This window comes from Cimex lectularius, unplaced genomic scaffold (assembly GCF_000648675.2).
Source record: "Cimex lectularius strain Harlan isolate CLEC.00 unplaced genomic scaffold, Clec_2.1 scaffold31, whole genome shotgun sequence".
Lineage (NCBI taxonomy): Eukaryota > Metazoa > Arthropoda > Insecta > Hemiptera > Cimicidae > Cimex > Cimex lectularius.
This window is the reverse complement of record NW_019392645.1, coordinates 1,522,953-1,544,923: the sequence shown is the minus strand read 5'-3', so window position 1 is coordinate 1,544,923 and position 21,971 is coordinate 1,522,953. Positions and strand designations below refer to the sequence as shown.

At 33.0% G+C, this 21,971-nt stretch overlaps 2 protein-coding genes across 6 annotated transcripts in view; both read left to right on the top strand.

Annotated features, from left to right (window-relative positions):
- Positions 1-20,108, top strand: part of LOC106670480 (KN motif and ankyrin repeat domain-containing protein 3) — a 63,345-nt gene extending 43,237 nt beyond the window's left edge. Inside the window, exons 3-15 of one of the 5 annotated variants that reach the window (XM_014400887.2) lie at positions 1,850-2,028; positions 2,096-2,228; positions 2,298-2,470; positions 4,007-4,087; positions 6,571-6,670; positions 6,746-7,949; positions 9,442-9,522; positions 14,385-14,519; positions 14,591-14,720; positions 15,513-15,623; positions 15,699-15,911; positions 15,987-16,187; positions 16,246-20,108. In XM_014400887.2, coding sequence (XP_014256373.1) covers positions 1,850-2,028; positions 2,096-2,228; positions 2,298-2,470; positions 4,007-4,087; positions 6,571-6,670; positions 6,746-7,949; positions 9,442-9,522; positions 14,385-14,519; positions 14,591-14,720; positions 15,513-15,623; positions 15,699-15,911; positions 15,987-16,187; positions 16,246-16,464 — 2,960 coding nt within the window. In that variant the 3' untranslated portion in view covers positions 16,465-20,108. Of the gene's footprint in view, positions 1-1,849; positions 2,029-2,095; positions 2,229-2,297; positions 2,492-4,006; positions 4,088-4,874; positions 6,512-6,570; positions 6,671-6,745; positions 7,950-9,441; positions 9,523-14,384; positions 14,520-14,590; positions 14,721-15,512; positions 15,624-15,698; positions 15,912-15,986; positions 16,188-16,245 lie in introns of those variants that run through there. The other 4 variants (XM_014400886.2, XM_014400888.2, XM_024230434.1 and 1 more) reach the window with 4 other exon arrangements.
- LOC112128400 lies at positions 341-1,759 on the top strand. Its single transcript, XM_024230435.1, has 2 exons — positions 341-1,544; positions 1,644-1,759. Exons 1-2 carry the CDS (start codon positions 1,222-1,224, stop codon positions 1,657-1,659), a joined length of 339 nt encoding a protein of 112 aa, XP_024086203.1. The 5' UTR covers positions 341-1,221; the 3' UTR covers positions 1,660-1,759.
- Positions 20,109-21,971: the final 1,863 nt, after the last annotated feature.

Here is a 21,971-nt window from a genome sequence, read left to right as displayed (position 1 = left end):
CAACAACAAAATTATTTTAAATAATCTCCCAATCAGTCCTTGAGAAATTTTAATTTTTCTATTTTTGGACATTAAGATGGTTGGACTTGACTTAGCAGATGGATTCAGGCTCAATTGACACACCATTTCACAAAAAATGCTATCTCTGCTCCATACAAAATATTAACTCAACTTCCAAATTTCTTAAGTTTATTGTAAATTTTTTTTTTAATTTGGTTTAAATGATTAAAATGTGTATGATTTATTGAATCCCAACAGTTCCCATGTAATCAAAATTTCTACACTTTGTACTAATAAAAATGTGGCATTTCATAATTTCGAATATGGGTTAAAAGTCGAATTCAAGATCTGGAAACAATTTGTTCAAATATTAATCTTCTAATGTCACAATTCAAACAATTCTTTTATCGGATGAAATATTCATATGCCACACCTGAATGTACGTAGATGTTTTAACATCAAACTGAATACTTCCATTAAAACGTATAAGTATACTATATTATTTATTTTAAAAGAACATAAAATGCAATTTTCACATTTCTAAGTTACAGTTGGGTTTTCTCTTTGTTTGGATATGTAATGTTAAATGTTTGAAGCTTATTTCAATCCTTTTCAAGAGTTTTATTATTTCTATAGTTGTGTAATGTGGTGAAATGTAGAGTAGATCCCAGAAGTCTAAACATTTACTGGTTAAAATTTACATCCTTTTTGTATGATATTTATATCTGGGAAATTTAAGACAAAAAGGAATGAACTTGCTCTAGGAATTTTAGCATGTAAAGATTTATAGGAAGATAGAACAGATGGATCGAAGATAGAACAGGCAGGGAGTACGTGTTGGGATAAAAAGGGACAAACTATACAGTAGCAAAGCCCCTTTGACTAAGCCAAACAATTTCCCCAAGCTGAAGTCCACACAGTCAACTAAGAATACAAAAAGTGCATAGATTTACATACTCTCAGACAGTCAGGCAGCTATAAAGGAAGTAAATGGGTATGTTTATAGCAACTACTCTGGAAAAAATTGCCTAATAGACAAAGGAAAACACAAGGTTACTTTAAACTATCAGGACATGAAGGTATAGAAGAAATTGAGGTATAGAAGCCTGACCAATTAGAAAAAAAGGGACCCGTGGGACCAGCACCACAACTAGGTGCACCAGGGTGTGTACATAAGTTGGAACTGGAAAAATGGCTTGAGAAAGAAAAACTCAAACAGGTATGAGACAAGCTAAGAGATTTACAAATCATTCAGAAAGGAAGGCGAAGGAGGCTGGATTCTCCCTCAGCAGGCAGGATTTGAGGAAAATTATAAGCCTCTATACCGGTCACTGCTCTCTTAACTATCATCTGAAGAAGATGGGCAAAGCAGAGACAGAAACAGCTCTGGAGGAAACAGAAACATTGGTACTTATCCTTTGTGAATGTAAAGCCCAGTTACAGTACAGCCACATTGGTAAGGCAATTCTCACACAAAAGAGGTGCACGAGGTGGCACCAAGGAGGGTGCTTAGGCTCATATGAAAAAGTCTACCATTTTCCAAGGTATGTTTATAAAATTTATAGGAGTTCCACAATAGATCTGTAGAGTTCGCATTGGAGGAAAGGATTACCGAAACCTTTGCCTTATATTTTTAATCTTAGGTTTTCAACATGGTAAATTTCCAACTGAGTTCATAAAAGCTATGGTCATCCCTTTGCTCAAAAATAACGATCATATCTCACCTCTAAATTGGCAAAAAAACACTTGAAAAGTCAATATTCTATAAAGGTGTATTTTTAAAATCCTTATTCAACCCCCATATCTAAAAAAAAATCATTTAATAATTACCCTTTAAATTTGTCAAAAGGAAGAAGAAGATGTTGCTGCTGTCCGTATGGCTACCACATTGATCTAGATTTTGTAAGATACTGCGAATCAATTACAAATTCTCAGTTGATGCCGGATACTTCTCGAAAACGCATCAGTAATATCAAGCGAAAAAGAGCGTCTCGAGAAGCCTTACTAGGTTTGACAGACTACTCAAACGTAAATAGAAATTTTCAACATGGTTTTTAATAATGCTTTTGATCAAACATACAAGAATTCTGTTTAGGTACAGCATGAAAAAATTACAACGAGAGGTTCACAAGATGTGGAAGATGATCTTGAGAGGGCTGTAATTGATTTTGAAAAGACTTTACTCAATACATCTCTTCCTCGGGGAACTCATGTGTACAACTCAAAAGGTACGTTACTTTCAGTATAAAATTATTTTAAAATATTTACATATTATCCTTACAATCTGTTGATTTTAGACTGGCCAAAATATGAAAATTCTCATTACAATGGAGGTAGTTTAGATAGATATAATTTGAAGCGAAATAAATTTTCTGTTCCTTCAAGCTACTGTCAATTGGAAAATGAGGGAAAGGCAAAAATTATATCGAAAAATGAAGCGGAAGTTACAACCCACAGCGATGTCAATAATGCAAGTGCAGAGATGTTGCAGGTTTAAAATTAACAATAGATTATTTACTTTACATGTTTCAATAGTAACATAAAACAAATAAAGCTTTTAGGTCAATTTACCATTCATATTATATATTCAAATTGGTGGTGGTTGTTGATTTGCAACTCGGAGAGCACTAGGATTGTTTACTCCCAATGGTTTTTGTCTTTTGGCTTCACGCTATCTTCAGTAATAAACTCCCACAAGAACATAGCTAATTTTAAAAATTATAATTATAACAGATTTTTCTCTAATTAAGAAAAATTCAAATTGTAAATAAGCATGTTTCAATGAGCTTTAGCCCCAAAGGGTTGTGACTACCCAATGTGCTGACCCTAGGGTCTATACCTCAGGGGTTTTAACCTACCCCTTCATTTGGCTGGGTCGCTAAGCCAGATATCTAGGAGATTCCTAACTTCCTAACCAATGGGGTTAGACTCCAAGAAGGCTTTTAACAGCTAGGTCATTTCAGCCCCCATTGCATGCAAACTATAATCTAGCCTAGAACTAACTAACTTTTATAATACAGTCGCACCAATAAATACATTCAAACCTGATTAGTCAGTGGAGTACACAACATTCTTCCATCAACCAACACACAATATTAATAATCTAAAATAAATTAGGGTTGATGTGCTATTCCACCATCGACCTTAAACACATACACTGCTGGAGTGGCATTAGTGATGCTACATTTCACCTCACCACTCATACTAATAAATAAATGCACTCAAACAAAACATATAAAACGGATGTTATATGCAATAAAAAAACCACACAAGCGAAACAGTGGATCCAGAAACTCACTACTGTGCCCAAGAACCATTCTTAAATTTGGTGGCCCGCCTTACATGCTCTCTGTAAGGAGCCAAGGCATGACAAGCTTCTGTTATGTGGGACACATCATGCAACCTTTCTCCACATAAGGGGTGTTTGTCAACCGCATATGACCTATTCTTAATCGTTTAAGAATGATATCTCTTTTCCGGCTCAGGTTCTCAGGGGGGAGATATACAAGTCATGCTCTTGACATGCAATGTCTCGGAAGACCCCACTCACCGATGATGCCATCTTTCGATGAGCTTTAGTGTACAGCTCTAAAGAATGTTGGGTATTGTCAAGTACCAGGTTTGCATGCATTTTTATTGACCTCAACTTACTATTATCTGGTCCATAGAAAGTATATTCATGAATAAATGTGATTTACATTTTATAGGTAATTTTGTTATTTATAAAACGATTTAATTATTAAAAATAAATATTGTTTGTACCTGTCTCTTCGTATATAAAACATTAACCAAAAATCAAATCTAGAGAAACAACCTGAAGAAGAAAAATAAATTAAAGTTATACGTAATAAAAAATGTTTTATTAGGAAATAAACTGAAGAAAAAATTAATTACTATAAAATGTATTATAATTTCATGGTTTAAACAATTAACACACAATTAGATACCAATTTTAAATATTATTGGTGCAAATTTCTGTGTAATAACAGTAATTCTTAAATTTCAGACCATTAGAAAGCAAATGGCTACAAGTTTAAAGCGTATGAGGGAATTGGAGGATGAAATCAAATTGATTCCTGGATTAAAGGTATTTTAATTAAATTCATTCAATTTGAAACAAGTTAATTACCCTCTTATTGTTATAATACATTTGGAATATTCATTTACCCACTTTTGAATTTATGATGTAGAAAACAAACCAAATTTCAGGCTTCAAAGCATTTTCTTCTATCTGCATATCAATCAGACGCTTTCTATATCGCTTGTATCATCAGTATTATGTATGAACTTATACTGTTTTTTAAGGCTTTTTCAATAAGAAAAATACAATCTATACAGGAAAACAATATGTATATACATACATAAACAGGTATGCATCTTTGCACGATATCAAAACAAATGAGGAACGTCATTGGTCCTAAAAAAGATAACATTGATTTTAAAAAATATACTTTCCACAGTTAGAAGTAGATGACGATGAACTGGCAAAGTTTGCTCTTTCAGCTTTCTCGTTATAGTAAGCTGCTTTGTCTGGATTTTCAACTGTCGCAAATTTTATTGGAGAGGGTCCATTCCTTGAGTTAGCAATCATGTTGCATTAACGCTTTGTTCCATTATTGGATCATAATTTATGATTTTCAATTGTTCATCTAATCAAAAATTTCTTCAATTTTTTATATTGTTTATTCCTGTTTTTCTTCTATTTTATCCTCTTCTTCATCCTACACTGTGGTTAATTTGATGAATTCTACCAATTTTTCATCAGTGAGTTCTCAACCACGGATGAGTGAAAGTGGAGATAAGGATTGTCTACTGTTTTTCATTTAATTTTGAAAAATCATTACAGATAACTTAGTTTTTTTAAAGTAAAATTAATAAACACCTTGTTTATTGCTGGCGAGTTCATTTTTACCTCTTCTCTCGGTGACTCTCTGTGCATTTCTCTTTTTATTATTCTGTGCTTTGCCCTCCTTTGTAAGTTGGTAGTTGAGACTAGATTTTCCTCAAATCTTGCCTGCTGAGAGAGAAGAGTTCCTTCGCTTTTTTTCTGAAATTTATATATCTCTTAACATGCCTGAGTTTTTCTTTTTCAAGCCATTTTTCCAGCTACAAATTTAGCACAGCTAGTTGTGCCCCATCTTTGGCTAGTTGGTCAGCCTATGTCCTTCATATACCTTCATGTCCCGGTACCTTGAGGTACCCTTGTGTTTCCCTAGGTCCATTAGGCGATTTAGGCATTTCCAGGCTAGTTTGAAGCTACAAACATACACCTTCAGTGCTTTATAGCTGCCTGACTGTCCGAAAGCAGATTTGTGCACATTTCATTTTCCCCATCAACTCCTGTGCCCAGAGCTGGATTGCACGGACCTCAGCTTGGAAAATAGACTGACTGGTTAGTTAATGGGATTTTGCTAGAGTGGTGTAATTTCATCCAACATCTTCTTGAAACTCCAAGTTGTCTTTCTTCCAAATATCTATGACCACTTGAAAGGGTCTGACGAAGTTGAGCACTCCCCTCATTTTTCAAGTACTATTATAGCCATCTGAGAATTCTCTTGAGAATTTTGTGGAAATATCCAAAAGCTACCTTTTGTATATGAATACGAGGTGAAGTGCAGATTCCATCACTATTGCTGTGCAAGTATGCATCATCCCTCTTCAAGACAAGCTAGTCTTTCTAGAGTTGGCAATTTGCTTCCTTATTCAGTGTTATTGGCCACCATACTAGAGCTCCGTATGTTACTAGAGGTCTGACCATTTTGGTGATTAACCTACATACACCTTGAGGTTTGTTCTCCCCAGTTTTTACTGCACAATCTTTGGCTTATGCTTAATAGTGCCTAACACAAGAGTTATATGTAGAGGTACCTAGTTTTTTGGAAAAGGTTATGGTTTCATATTTTAGGGTGGGTGCTTTTAGGTTTAGCCTCTCATAGTTAGTAGTATGCTATTTATTTGACTTCTCTATTTTTACCCTTTGTTCAAGGGTTATACCTATGTATTTAGTTTCTTTGGAGAAAGGGTTATATCTAGGTACTTAGTTTCTTTGGAAAACATTATGGCTTTATGTGGTAATTAGTGACCGTTAGTCGATAATTATTCAGAAATCGTGAGATGCACACACCAGACCGCATCTCACGATTTCTGAATAGTTATGGCTTTATATTTTGTAGTGGGTGCTTCTAGGTTTAGCCTCTCTGGCCAATGGTTAGTAGTATCTTGGCCTTGTGTAGTATGCTATTTGCATGACTTCTCCGTTTAACCCTTTGTTCAAGGTTGGTTGTATGTACTTGGTTCCTTTGGAGAAAGCTAAGGGTTCATCTTTCGAGTGGGTGCTTTTAAGTTTAGCTTCCTTCCTCTTGTGAATGGTATGATAGATGTTTTCATAGAGTAGATATTTAAACTCTTCTCACACCATCTTTCTACAATGTCCAGGGTGTTTTGCATCTGATTCAAAGAGAAGTCGGTTCCTATGCATCCCATATTTATCCTTAAACCTGATTTTCACAAAGTAAATAGATATATTATGTATCTCCAAAATATTCATATAACAATTGTTTTTATTTGTAGGAAGAAATTCAAAAGCTACAACAGGAAAATTCTAAATTACACGATTCATTAAAGTCAAGCAATGAAATGCCAAAGAAAAGAGAAATCAAGACAAAATCAGGTATTGAAATTGTTATATTATGTATGTTAACCCTTGTAATCAAAGATTGACTGTCTTCTATTTGCGTTGTTTTAGATGTTGCTACTAGTACATATGACATTTGTCACACTAGGACAGTTGGTGTCGGCTGTACGGTTTTAACAAGAGAAGTTGGGGTAGCAATGATGACACCTGCAATGATATCGACAGGAACTGACCCCCTACCGACTGGCGAACGCACTAAAGAATTATTAAACCAAGAACATGGTGACACAATTTCATTGAACAAGATTATCGGAACGCCTCCATCATTCAAATTTAAAAATGCGGCAACATCGACAGAGCTTAAATTAGACGATATTTTCACTGAAGATGATGTAAATGAAAAATTAAATTTCAAAAGAGCCATTATTAAGCTGAAAATGAAAAATGCCGAAACGTTAACTGAAATACTGGTCAATGATATATACACAAAGGCAGATCTAGATAAGGAAGTGAAACTTAATATTGATGCAAAAAAGGCACATCTTAAAAATGTCCAAACATCTACGCAAACAATTCAACTTAAAAACGTACAAACTTCCACTATAAGTAATTTAAAACATGTACAAACGTCGACAAACTTAAACCGTCACCAAGTTTTCACGCAAGAAGATATAGACGAAGAGATTAAAAAAAATACTCAATTGTATGAAAAAAATGTACTAAATAATGCCTTAACGAAGAAGTTATTGATGACGAGTGTTGGTGTGCAAGCCGTTGAAATTACTAAAGTACTTGACAAATGCAACGCAAGTTCACAGACTGCTCAAAAATGCCAAGATGTCGCCATTTCAGCAGTACCCAGAGTCTATGATAATACTTGTCAAGCAAGTTGTCAAACTCGGGATGTCGGTGTATCGGATGATACCGTAAAACAAAAAGAGTGTCAGAAATGTAACGTGCAGCGGTTCACAATCTCGACAAACTTCCCTGAATTAGGCACCATGCAAGACAATCTCCTCTCTGAACCATTTGATTTTAATAGAATTCTTAAAGTGAGGTCAGAATCACTGGGCACAGATACAGAAGACCTTATTCTCGCAAGGGATGTTGGGGTTAATACAATGAAAATGAAATCTGTCAGTACAGCTCTCGACACTTGTGATTTGCCCTGTAGAAATTGTGCGAAACAACAAGAAAATCAAGTTAAGCCAGTACAACAAAATACACCTAAAAGACCGTCATATCTACCTATTTCAATTCAGAGGCACAACAGTAAACCGACATCACCTTCACCTTCAAGGAATCTACCAACTCCGTAAGTTCATACCAACAATACTATCTGAGTTCTTTATATTCAATTTCAGAACTATTTAAACATTATACTATAAATATTGCCCTAGAAAATATATAAATTATTTGGAGGACAGTAACTGGTATAGAGGATTACTATAATTTTCCTCAAATCTTGCCTGCTGAAAGAGAGGATTTCCATTGCCTTTATTTTTTAGAAGATTTATAAATCTCTTAGCCTGCCTCATACCCGGTCCATTTTGTCCATTTGTTAAGTTTTTCTTTTTCAAGACCTTTTTCCAGCTCTAACTTTAGTGCATTCTCCTATGCCTATCGGCACCCTGCACATTGGCAGTTCATTTATGTTGGCCATTAATGTACTGGCCTTAATTACTGCCAATATGTTGAAGGAGTAGGTGGCTAATCTGATGATCGGCATCTCAACGATGCCCCTTCCATGTCCTGGAGTTTAAAGTAACCTGGTATTTTCCACCAGGGAATTTTAGGCATTCCCAGACTATTTTGGAGCTAAAAGTATACTTATGTAGCACTTAGCACAACTTGGAAGTAGTCTTCATTCAGTCCTTCTCTTCTGTATCAACTCCTACACACAGATTGGATTGCATGGACGTCAACTTCGAATATTGTTGGGACTCTTCGGTGTGTGGTGGTTACAGTCCCAAGGGTGAGAAATAGCTTATACCTTCATGTCTTGGAACCCACCTCAGGGTAACCTTGTGTTTTCCTTGTGTTATTAGGCAATTTAAGCCTTCCCAGACTGGTTTGTAGCTAAAATGCATTTAGTACTTTTATTATTGTTTGATTGTTCGAAAGTAGATCTGTGCACCCCTCATTTTCTTCTTTATCAATTCCTATGCACAGAATTGGATTGCATGGACCTCAACATAACCTTATGAAGTTGCCTATATAACTTCTACAGTTCTGACTCCCCGAAAAAATGTTGATCTGTTCAAGAGTTGGATGGCATGGACTTCTGCTTGGAAGAAAGTCGACCCCTTTACCCCTAGTACATTTCCTATGTACTATTTTGTTCATTGTTATACCTAGGCACTTAGTTTCTTTGGATTAAGTTAAGATTTCATCTTTCACAGTGGGTACTTTTTGGTTTAGCTTCCTTCCTCTTGTGAAGGGTAAGAGAGAAGTTTTCCTAGGTTTGATGTTTAAACTGATTATCACCTACCATGTTTAGGGTGTTTTGCATCTAATATGACAGAAGTTGGCTTCGATGCATGCCATAGTTTTCTTTAAACCCCTGAACAGGGCCTTGAACTAAACTTTTAAAATATCAACCTTCGACGATTAATCAGTTTAATTAAAATACTGTAGCTCATGTTAAATAAACTTTATAAAAATTCCTGATGTATGGTGCATGGGATTTATTTACAACTATGTTCAACTAAATTTAAATTATTTTGAGTAAAAAGGAAACTCTTATGAACTTCACCTGTTATATCTGATAAATCTGTTTAAAATACATTTACATTGCGGTTTCCTAGGACTAAACCATTACACGGTCGAACCTTGAGCGTTGTCGGCTCAACTTCAGAAGTCCAATTAAAGAATTCCACACTAGACAGGTGAGAAAAGTTTAGTTGTGATGGCTGCTTTTGTTTTGTGTTGTTAGTTTTGTATTGTGTTAGTGAAATTTTTAATTGTTCTAAATCTAAATGGAAAAACAAAACACTTTAAGTGTTTGTGTAATAGTGTGCGTTTTGTAGTAGTGCATAAATAATGTAGAAGTTGTGACCAAGTTAGAAAAAAATTTAACATATAATGCAATTTTTTTTAATGTGTGTAAAATATTCATAAATGATCAAACTATGTTCAGGATGAGTGTTTTAATAGATCAGATATTGCACATAACCTTAAATTTTGTCATAAACAAACTAGTTTTCTTGCGTTACATTCTGGATCTTAGGATAATAGATCAATAGATCGCATATAACCTTAAATTTTGGCATAAACAAACTAGTTTTCTTTTGATACAATCTGGCATCTTAGGTTAATAGATCAACAGATCGCAATAACCTTAAATTTTGGCATAAACAAACTAGTATTCTTATGATACGATCTGGCATCTTAGGTTAATAGATCGCATATAACGTTAAATTTTTCATAAACAAACTAATTTTCTTATGATAAAATCTGGCATCTTAGGTTAATGGATCAACAGATCGAATATAACCTTAAATTTTATCATAAACAAAATAGTTTTCTTACGATACGATCTGCCATCTTAGGTTAATAGACCAACAGACAGCATATAACCTTTAATTTTGGCATAAACAAACTAGTTTTCTTTTGATACAATCCGGCATCTTAGGTTAATAGATCAACAGATTGCATATAACCTTAAATTTTATCATAAACAAATTAGTTTTCAAGTGTTACAACTGGCATCTTTGTTTAATAAATCGGATGATTGCATAGAAACTCCAATTTTTTTCATAAACGATTTTTTTTACGGCTATATTTTCGTCCATGAATGTTTGAAAGATGTTTATTACTTTAATTAATTAGTTTATTGGTTTACCTTTAAATTCGATTGTTAATAAAAATAATAATGTTGTGAGATATACATCGAAAGATAGTTAACCGAGGCGGCACCGATTTTGAACGTGAAGGGTGTAATAGTGGGGTAAGATCTGTTACATCACCCTTTGTTATCGACGGTTTCACCCTCTCACGTTAAGGGTTGGGGGTTGTACTTTAACTCCAGACTACAATCGATTCTGGTTGTTGTCGTTGCTGGATCAAACAAACAAAACTTGTACTCCAACTTGATATAGTGATTCATACCCACCAGTCACTACCCACTACCCAGTCTGTCTGTGAATCATCATAAGCTAACAGCTCCGCGACTGGGTCGTGCCCTTCCTTTAGTTCTTAGTCTCAAACAATCAAATATCTCTGGTCAACAAAATTTTAAAATATTCGTTATTCATATTTTAAACATTATCATTTACTTAAACCCGTATGCAGGAATATCAATCTTACAATCACCAAATATACAGGTATGCAAAAAACAAAAAATCAAGCATGCCATTTTTTTATCCAACTTTTTTTTCTATTTGGTTTTTTCACCTTACAGGATTGAATGAGATTCTATTTAAACGTTAACTATAATTGATCAGTCTTCGGAACAGTCAAAAATGAACATTTAATTTTGACATCTGGCATTAAAAAAATTCATATCTCACCATTGTCTTTCTCCTGAATCGCCTTGCTTTTTTTTAAAGAGGAAATATGTGTTTAAATGTATTTTGATGAAATGTCACTAATGTCAATCGCTATAAAACAACAAGTAGCTGGAATGTTGTGTTTCCACGGTCAAAAGGCAGATGGGGCGAGTTAGCCTGGGACATCTCATCCTCTGTACCTGACGAGCGATCAGGCCTTCAGTTGCTAAAAATGGAATCAATAGGAAATGGCAGCATCAGTGGGTTGGGTCGGCAGCGAAGCTCTTACTTATTAAGAACACGGTACTTGCTTGGCCCTCGGAGAGCTGAATCAACAAAGAGGGATCATTTTTCACCCCGATTAAGGATAGGCCATGCGTGATTGACATACATGACAGGCTGTTCAATGCGTCTTACTTAATTGACTCGCACAAAAGGTCGGGACTTCCTAATCCTTTAGAGCTGATGAACGATTTGGCCCTCAGACACAAAAAATGCAATCAACGATCTAGTTAAAAGGAAATGGTAGCTTCAGTCAGTCAGATGGGCAAAGAAGCTGTTAAATATCAAGAGCATGGTCAGTGGGTGGCCTTTGGAGGATCTGAATGTACAAAGAGGGATCATTTTTCATCCCATTAAGGGTAGACCTTGCAAGATTGACACACACTTTTGGGCCAAAAAGTATGTGTTCACCGTGTAGAGACGGGCTGTACGATGTGTTCTACTTAATAGACTTACACATACGGTTGGGACACCCTAATCCTTTAGAGCTGAACAATCTGGCCCTCGTACTCTAAAAACGCAATCAAAGATCTAGTTAAAAGGAAATGGCAGCATCAGTCGGTCGGTCAGATGGGCAAAGAAGCTCTTAAATATTGAATGGTGATACTTGGAGAATTTGAATCGTCAAAGAGGCATCGTCCTGACTCGAATAAGGATAGGCCATGCAAGATTGAGATACACCTATGTTTGGGACATAGAGTATGTCTGCCATGTAGAAAAAGGTTGCTCAGGACATCCAGTAGTGAATCAGAGAAGAACAAGGTCTGACCCCAGACTACCAACACCCGGGGAGAGTGATTCTTGAGTCCTGCCGGTAATTTATTGTAAATTACAAAAGCTGGAATTGCCAGCAGACTGCGAGAAGCGATAGGCTCAACTCTGTTCAGATTTGAGCTTGTATAAATCAGTAATCAGTATCACTATTTCCACAGTTTATAAAATATCTTATACAAAAAGACAAATTTATTTTATTTATCTAAAGATTTCCCACATATTTTGTGAATAATAGGTAAAAATTAATTTTATTTAATCAAGACAGTAAAATTTAATAAAGAAAAATTGGAATGTGTATAAATATAAACAGCAGTTGTAGTTGGTTCTCTTGATTGCTATTATTCGAGCCAATTGTCGGAGTGAGTCACCCATTGAATTGTGTTGGTTTTACCATTTACACATTTTTCTATTGATTATATAATGATCTACATCACAACCTATGATGATGATGGTGGTGGTGTGATGACTGAAAACTACAAGAAAATATCGCTTACTTTTAATTTTTCTTATTCCTAGGCCTTTTTCTTGAAGGAGTTTTAGAAAAATTGAATGAATTTAAGTGTTGGCATCCTGTGTTATTCTCAATTTGAATGATTAATTAATTAATTTTTTAAATAAGCCAATTTAAAAAAATGAATCTTATAAAACATAAAAGCCAACATGTCTGTTTTTTAAGTTAAAATCTTCGAAGAACAATTAATTTTGTTTTAAATGCCTTCAAGAAAAAACTTAGAAAATACTCTGGCTCATGGTATGGTCTTGATGAGAAAGCAAATTTGATTGTTACTGCCGAGGTTTTGACTTATTTTAAGAGCATCATCAGGGCAAAACAATTAAATATGTCTATGAATTGACATTCTTTTATCACTGATGATTTTGTGAACTTAATTATGTTTCCTTAAGATTGTTTAGCCCTGATGATGATGACCTTGAAATAGGTCAAAAGCTGACAGTAACAACTAAATTTACTTTCTCATCAAGACCAAAAACAGTGATCCAGAGTATTCATGAGTAGAAAAGTGGTCGATGCATCTAACACTTAAAACAAAAATACAAATGTAACGATGAAACTAGATTATCGACCTGCTGGATACAAGAAGTCTTTTCAGAGGATCTTCGGAAGAGGTCAAAACAGAGAAAACTTCCTTACGGTTTTCGCCGAGCTTTCGACAGTTTTATACTGTCATCTTCAGGGCTTTAAAACCTTAATAGGAAATTAAACAACATGGTGTTCTGGGCACAGAAGTACATTATGTTTTTTGGGGCTCAGCATCTCATATAAGTCTAAAAAACAGTAAAATCCTATTTTTTTTTAATTTTTCAGGTACATGTGATCACAGTACGTTTCTTAAATATATATATACATATACAATTAACTTATTTTAAAATTTAAAGAAGTACATTATGTTTTTTGGAAAAAGGTTTTTCCCGTAGCCTTTGTTTCCCCTCGTCGTAGAGAGTTTGTTTTTATCGGTCTTTATTGATTTGATCTGTGATCCTACTTTATTGTTATTTAAATTTTAAAATAAGTTAATTGTATATGTATATATATATATATTTAAGAAACGTACTGTGATCATATGTACCTGAAAAATTAAAAAAAAGGAGGATTTTATTGTTTTTTAGACTTATATGAGATGCTGAGCCCCAAAAAACATAATGTACTTTTGTGCCCAAAACATCATGTTGTTTAATTTCCTATTAAGGTTTTAAAGCCCTAAAGATGACAGTATAAAACTGTCGAAAGCTCGGCGTAAACCGTAAGGAAGTTTTCTCTGTTTTGACCTCTTCCGAAGATCCTCTGAAAAGACTTCTAAAAATACAAATATTTAAACAATCCATAAAAACAAGAGGGCAAAGGCCAAGCGTAGAATTAGCTTTCTTAGAAATTTATATTGCTTTGCTTTTCACATTGCTTAATATTAATCATGAATCTGGGATGAAACAGGGGTGCGTATTGAGTCCCAACATGTTCTCCTCATTTCTAGATATGTGGTGTTGGAGAGGGTGGGTTAAAATCAAAATATTTATGTACACATATAATGCAGACAATCCTATAATATTACAGAAAAATTTGAATCTTTTAGCAGTGTATCGGCAATGATGGAATTTAGTAATTAATCAGTTTGGATGTTTGGTTTTATGTTTTTTTTTTCTGAACTTTTTACCATTATTTATTTTATTATTATTAATTTTTTTTTAAGGCTGAAAAATGATGACACCAATAGTGGCAGTGGTTCTGACGATGGAACTTACACTTTTCTGCATGACAGTTCTTCTGTCAGCTCTAAATTAGAATCTTTACTCACCCAATCTCCCAAGCCACGGAATTACAAAAAGTATGTGCCCTTTTGTGTTTGTAATCTTTTTTCAGCTTTTAATATTTAATTCTGTTTTGGTTTGTTAATAGAATCGAACCTTCTAAGGAGATGAGAGGAGCAATGAAAGTATTAAACGATGCATTGCAACATTCCCCGTTTGAAGATTTTCCCAAGCATATGAAAACGGCTGTGAATATAATCCAGCAAGAATGGTTCAAGGTATTTCAGATGAAAAATTTATAGTCCTCTTATTTAAAAGAAGTGCTAGTATTTATGGGCTGACAAGCTTCTAGTGATCATCGCCAGCCCTTTACATATAAAAAGAAAAATTCCATGGGTTTTTTGTTCTTATCTCTTGGTTTCTTGCTAACCTCTTGTTGTTACCTCAGGTTCTCAAATTACCATTAAAAAAAACTAGATGGTCATAGTACCCTCATTCACACTAATAAATTCTTTCACTTTCAAGAATAATACCTATCCAGAGGTATTCATTATTCCTTTGGTGAGGTATAGTCTCATAATTCATGCTAATAAATTACATTTTCTCTCCAGACATCACACTCACCTTGAGCATTTGATATTCCTTGGGGTGGGGTACAGTCTGCTCATTCACGCAAATAAATTACTTTACTCTCCACGCATTACACACACCCAGAGCATTCGATATTCCTTTGACTGGAGTATCGTCCCCTCATTCACGCAAATAAATTACGTTTACTATCCAGACATCACACTCGCCCAGAGCACTTCATATTCTTTGGAGTGGGGTATATCTCCTCATTCATACTAATATATGTGTTACAAATATGCTCAACGCTTATTCTCTCAGTACATAATGGGCATTAATACTTGGGCACTTTCCTTCCGATATGTAAGCGCAATGTCGTTATTATTGCCTGAATACATAATCTAATGTTCAATCTTGTCATACTTAAACTTGTAATACAAGTGGCATCCTAGTAAAAATATTTTAACAGTGTAAAATAATTTATATTATATATTTTATTTTAGATATCAAGCGTGACAACTTCAAATCCATTACACGTTGAAGATTATCTGGATTGCTTTGAGGAGATTTCCAGCACACTTCTGGAATACATAGTTAACATGACAGATGTGACAGTTAGTGAAATATAATTAGTCAATTTAAAAATTTTCTAATTTTTACTGTTATTTCATTTGATAATTGTATTCTAGGGCAATACAGCTATGCATTACGCCGTGTCTAATGGAAATTTTGATGTTGTATCAATTTTGCTCGATTCAAAAGTTTGCAACATCAACAAATTAAACACAGCGGGATATACGTGTATTATGTTGGTTGCTCTTACTAAAGTGAAATCTGAAACAGACCGAGAGGTGGTGAGACGTCTCTTCCATATGGCAGATGTCAATATACGAGCCAAAGAGGTAAATAAATTTAATTTAAAAAAAATTGACAAATAGTTTTATAAATGTACAACTTCTGCTTAACTCTCTTTTCAGCATGGCCAAACTGCCCTTATGCTGGCGGTATCGCACGGTCGTATTGACACTGTAGAAATGTTGTTAGAGGCTGGCGCTGATGTTAATATACAAGATGAAGATGGTAGCACGGCTTTAATGTGTGCTGCAGAACACGGTTGTATTGATATAGTTAAATTGCTCCTAGCTCAGCCAGATTGCGATTTAAGTATAACAGATTATGTAAGTAAATCCCTTCCCCTCTCGGATCATCATAAATTCTGATCTTCTGGTGTTACAGGATGGCAGTACTGCTTTGGCAATCGCGATGAATGCTGGAAATCGAGATATAGGCGTTCTGCTTTACGCCCAGGAACATTTTTCAAGAGGGAATTCACCTTATACATCTCTTAAGACGAAACGTTCGAAAAGTACGACTCCGACTTTAAAGCCTTCGAGGCCAGCTACTCCTTCTCATTCATCCCACAAAAAAGATTTTGATGCTGTAGACCCATCATAGGTAGTGTAATTAAAACTATTTTTTTAAAAAAGCTCATCTAAATTTTTAAAAAATATATATATATAAACCTTCTATTATATATTCTGTTTTTAAGCAGTTTCTTTTTCTTTTCTTTTTTTAAGGATAATTCATAATCTTATAGTCAAATTTGATAGCTAGAAGACCTGATGAACATAAGGTTACTATTGTGCATTTCCGTCCTATACTCTAGAAACCGTTCGAACCTATTCAAAGAAAAAAAACTATTGTAGATTTTGACTGTCATTTCAGTAAATCTTGAAAGGAAATCTAACTAGAGAGCCGACCAATATATCAATTTTTTTAATATTATAAAAAGTACTAGGTCAATCAGGTCAAATCGTTGTGTTTTGTTGCTTATTGTTTTCTTTAGTCATCTCTACCCTAAAAAAAACTTCGCATATTGGTTCACATACTGGTTTGATGTCCTTAACCCAATTAAAAAAATAAATAAATAAAAAACTCATTAAAATATTCTATTTTTTGGTTGATAATGCAGTCTGCTAATATAGCATAAATCTTTAATACTCCATGGATGCCTTTTGTATTAGAAAGATTGCCCAGATTAAATGAAATCTATTAAATATTAATAATGACACTAGGTGGAAAATATTTTTGTTCATAGATCTTCTAAGTTACAAGAACTTAACAATAAATAATTAAGCACCACTGGTGCATTTTCTCATGTTCAATTAAAATAAACAACTAAATATTGTAAAATGGTTAGCGGTTATTAAATAAAGTAACTTTCTACTTGTTCTCAAATGTTTGATGTATATATGTCAACTGATGTATTTTGTAACTTTATGCTATGCATATATAAATTTTGAAAAACGTTTTCAACGTTAGTCTTTAGGTTCTGTCACATTATTTAAGACTCCATTATTATATCATTGATGATAATAGAGATTTAACATGCGAGGAGACTTGCTGACAAAAGGAATTAACACGATAATGTTATACAAAAAGTATAATTGTGTTTTAATTGAACTTTTTTTGTCATATTAAGTAATTGTATGTGATTTTGTGTTAAAGGAAATAATAATTTTAAAAAATCTGGGTAAGGATAAAGTATTCAATTATTACCCAGATGAATAAAGTGCAGATATCCGATAAGGGGAAGCTACGGATGTGGGTTCATAGATTTTAATGGAACTTTTTTTTGGTGATACTAAGTCAAAAAATATGATATTAGTTTTTTGCACCCCCAAAAACCCTTCAATACAAATTTTTGGGAAAATAAAAAAATACATTTTTCACCTCAAAATTTTTTGTTCCGAGTGCATTTTTTTTACAATTTTTCCTCAAATTCACAAAAATGGTGATCACTTAAAAATGACTACCTGTAGGGAAACTTAGAACTCTATAAATTACAAGTAATGGCATAAACATAATAAATCAGAACCGGTGATATAAACATTTGAGGTTTTTTTTTTGTCAATTTCACCCTTATTTTTCTCATTTATAATGGCATAAAATATAAACATTGTTGACATACATGGAAAATATAACAATCCACCATAACAACGGTTATAATAACGTTGAATTTGAATAAAACACAGGGGTTATTAATTTTTTAAGGTAGGGGCATCAAAGAGAAAAAAATTGCCCCCCCCCCAATCCAGCCAAAAATGCCTATTTTTTGTTTCCCATAAAATTTGTATTTATGAGTTTTAAACAGTGCTTATAAAATGAATGTGAATTGTTTTTCAAAAAATATTTTTTTGGTCCTATTTACTGATATAATTTTTGTACCTTTTAATATATCTTATATTATTTATTACAATCTTTTATCCTAGATTAAAAAACAAATTGATTGATATATAATAATGTTGAACTTGCACAGCAGTCAGGAAAATTGTTTTCCCTCGGCTCATAGAACCATTGTAAAGAACAGCCGGACATGTTCGTAGCCTCCTCTTGTAAGTTACTCGTCAAACTAAATGCCATATTTAATGGAAGAAAACTCTTGTACCAGATTTTTTTAAAAATTATTTTTTTGTACAAGACATTTTCCTGCTCAAGTCTCCAAGAAGATTAAGCTTTAAACGATCAACATGGCCTCTTTTTTCCCCTCTACATATTTATTTTTAAGTATTTTACTTTTTCTCTGGTCTTGGCCTAACATATTTTTATGCAATTATCGATATTTGAATAACATTAGGAAAGGAAACAATAAATAAATGTACATTTGAATTTATTTACGAAGAATTTTTAAATTTTTTACATGTTATATTGTACAGTAAAAAAAAGGTTTGTAAATAAAAAAAATTAACATTTTACGCTATTAATTATAGATAAAGTTTATATTTATTTTTTTGGTATTGTTTATCTGTTTGTCAAAACAGAAAATTGTATTATTATGATTATAACTAAAATTTAAAAATAAAGTTATTGTCTGCCTAAAATATACCTTTTGTAAACAGTAATTCTGGTGGACCCAGTTGTATTTGATGTTGATTCGATAATTTCCATGCAGGCTCATTTAAAAAATTAGGGAGTACTTTATTTCAATGGATGTGTAAATTTTTTTTTTTTTGCCTACTGATGCTTTCCGACCGGAATTTTATTTTATTTATTTACTTAAATACAAGATAAAAGTATTGACTGTATTTCAAAATCCTTATACAGTATACTCTCGTTTTCTGCACATCATCCAGATTTCAGGTCTGATAGCGTAAATGTTCTGAATCTTTTGTGTAAATTGTTTACAAACATTAAAGACATATCTGTATTATTTGGTAAATGTATTCTTAAAAATTTTCTTGTGTATAACAAAATTTTCAGAATGTTACTATTATTAGGAGAACCAGAATTCACCTGGCTAATATGTATTAACTTAATTCTTTTAAAAGATTAAATGTATTAATTATTTGAAATGTTAATAAATGTTCTAATATACTGTAAGTTAAGGATAAATAAAAAAGTATCCGGTTATTTGAAAACTATCTTAATTTTAAAAATTGTTCTTAATACGCAGTTTAAAATTAAAAATACCTCTGTAGTTTTCTTGTACTCCAAATAAAAAAAATATTGATATTGTATTACATCCATAAAAAAAATTCATGTGTTATAAAGCTAGTGTATAATGCAGTAGGTTTGTGGAATTATATAAGAAAAATATTTTAATGTTGGATGATGAAATACACAACAGCGTGCTAAATATATTGTTTTAAGTTGTAAATATTTCTGATAAATGGACTGTTTTTTATTTGTTTTTTTAAATAGAAAAAAATATTGCGTCGAGTTTAGGTAATGTTAATTTAAATATAACTTAAAGAACATCTTTGAAAAGAAAGTATTGTTATATTCTAAAAAAACTAAATATATTTATTTTTGTCTAAGATTTAGGCCTAATCAGTAATCGCAATGACTTCTGACCACATATCCCAAATGTAAATACTACTAAATTTATAATGTAAATAAACTGAATATAAAAATACTATAATACTAATTTTTCAATTTCATATTTGTGATAAGTAAAGAATTATAGTTATATTAACGTTATAAGGAGCAGTATTGTAAATTGTATATTTAAAAATATGTATTTTGAAGAGTGACCATAACATGTGATAAACATTCAATGTTTTGTACTTCAAATATAATTTGTGTTTTGTTTTGTTAAATTATTTATGAACTGTCTTTGATACTTAAACATTATCAACAGAAAAATAATCGCTTTTATTGTATAATTTTTCCAATATTCTCATAATTCAAAGGCTCGAGGAGGAATTGTATAGGTTGAATTTCAGGCAATTGAATGCATTTGCACTTATCTTAATCTTACACTTACGAGGGCAAACAGGATAGAGAAGCAATGAAGAGGTTGATTTCGATGAGGACACCTATCAGGACCCTGAACTCTTTTGTAGCATACCAAGCTGCCAATGTGGATCCATCAGACAATGTATTAAAAAATAAATCCTTTGTTCAATAGGAATGTAGCCCAGGAAAGAGGCAAAAAGCTGATCAAAAATCCATCCCAGAAACTAACTAGGACTACTAAATCTAGGACTTTAGGGCTTGAATAATAGTTGGAATTATAACTTCTTTTTCACTCATTTTATTTTTAAACAGCAGGCACATAACACTAGAAAAGGGGGATTCATTGAAGTATTCGCATAGTCTAAGCTGGTCTTTTGTATCACTTTCTCTTTCTCATTCACTCACACACTCTACATTTGGTGTGAAGGAGAATTGTACAACTGTTGCGACATTGGACAACAATCTTGGTCCTCGCTTCAGATCGTACCTGTCGCCGTGACGAAACAAATATAAATCTTTTCATTTTAAAACCTTGTTATTAAATTAACACGTCTTATGTTTCGTTCTCTCTTTCTCTCCCACTCATTTTCTATCATTCACTCACCCACCTGCTCACTTTCTCATTCACTAACTAACCCACCTACTCAACTCTACATTCATTCACTTTCTCTCTCGGATTCACTCCTTGCTTATTTATTATCTTACCTGTCAACTTTAAAATATGGTCTTCTTTCTCTAGAGAAGGATATGAACATGGAAGAGTAGAAATTTTTTAACCCACCTACTCACACTCATTCAATTAATATCTCTCTCATTCACTCCTTACTTATCTTACCTGATAATTTTAAAATAGGGTCTTCTTTCTCTAGAGGACATGATCATGCTGGAGAAGTAGACTTTTTTAACCCACCTATTTGCACTAATTCATTCACTTTCTCTGATTCAATCCTTATTTATTTATTATCTTACTTGATAATTTTAAAATAGGGTCTTCTTTCTCTAGAGGACATGATCATGCTGGAGAAGTAGACTTTTTTAACCCACCTATTTGCACTAATTCATTCACTTTCTCTGATTCAATCCTTATTTATTTATTATCTTACTTGATAATTTTAAAATAGGGTCTTCTTTCTCTAGAGGTCATGAACATGGAAGAGTACAAATTTTTTTAACCAACCTACTCACTCATTCAATCATTTTTTTATTCACTAGTCAACTCTCTCAATCACTCACTCTCGTTCCTTACTTATTATCTTACCTAATAATTTTAAAATAGTCTTCTTTCTCTATAGAAGGACATGAACTTGGAGGAGTAGCAATTTTTTTAAAATGAAAATTTAGAATATGATCCTAATTAAATATAACATTGCAAAAAATTGCGAATTAACATGCATACAACTAAAAATGTAGTTGAATTTTTTTTTTGTTCAATTTTTCATAATGGCTTTGTGTGAATAGTAGTTAAATCAATGTCAATAAAGAAAAGAAAAATTAAGCGAACATCTTGCTTAAACAGTATTCTATATCAGTTCTACTAATTAATTCGGATTTAGAAGATCTAAATCTCACCCTTTAGAGTGATGCAGATTTTACAATTTTGCGCTTCAAAAAATTCAAGTGTTTTAAAAAAAAGTGTTATCTTTACTATTTTATACCTCTTTCAGGCTTACTTTCTTTATGATATTACCAACAATATTAATAAAGTTAACTGTTTGGTCTCAACG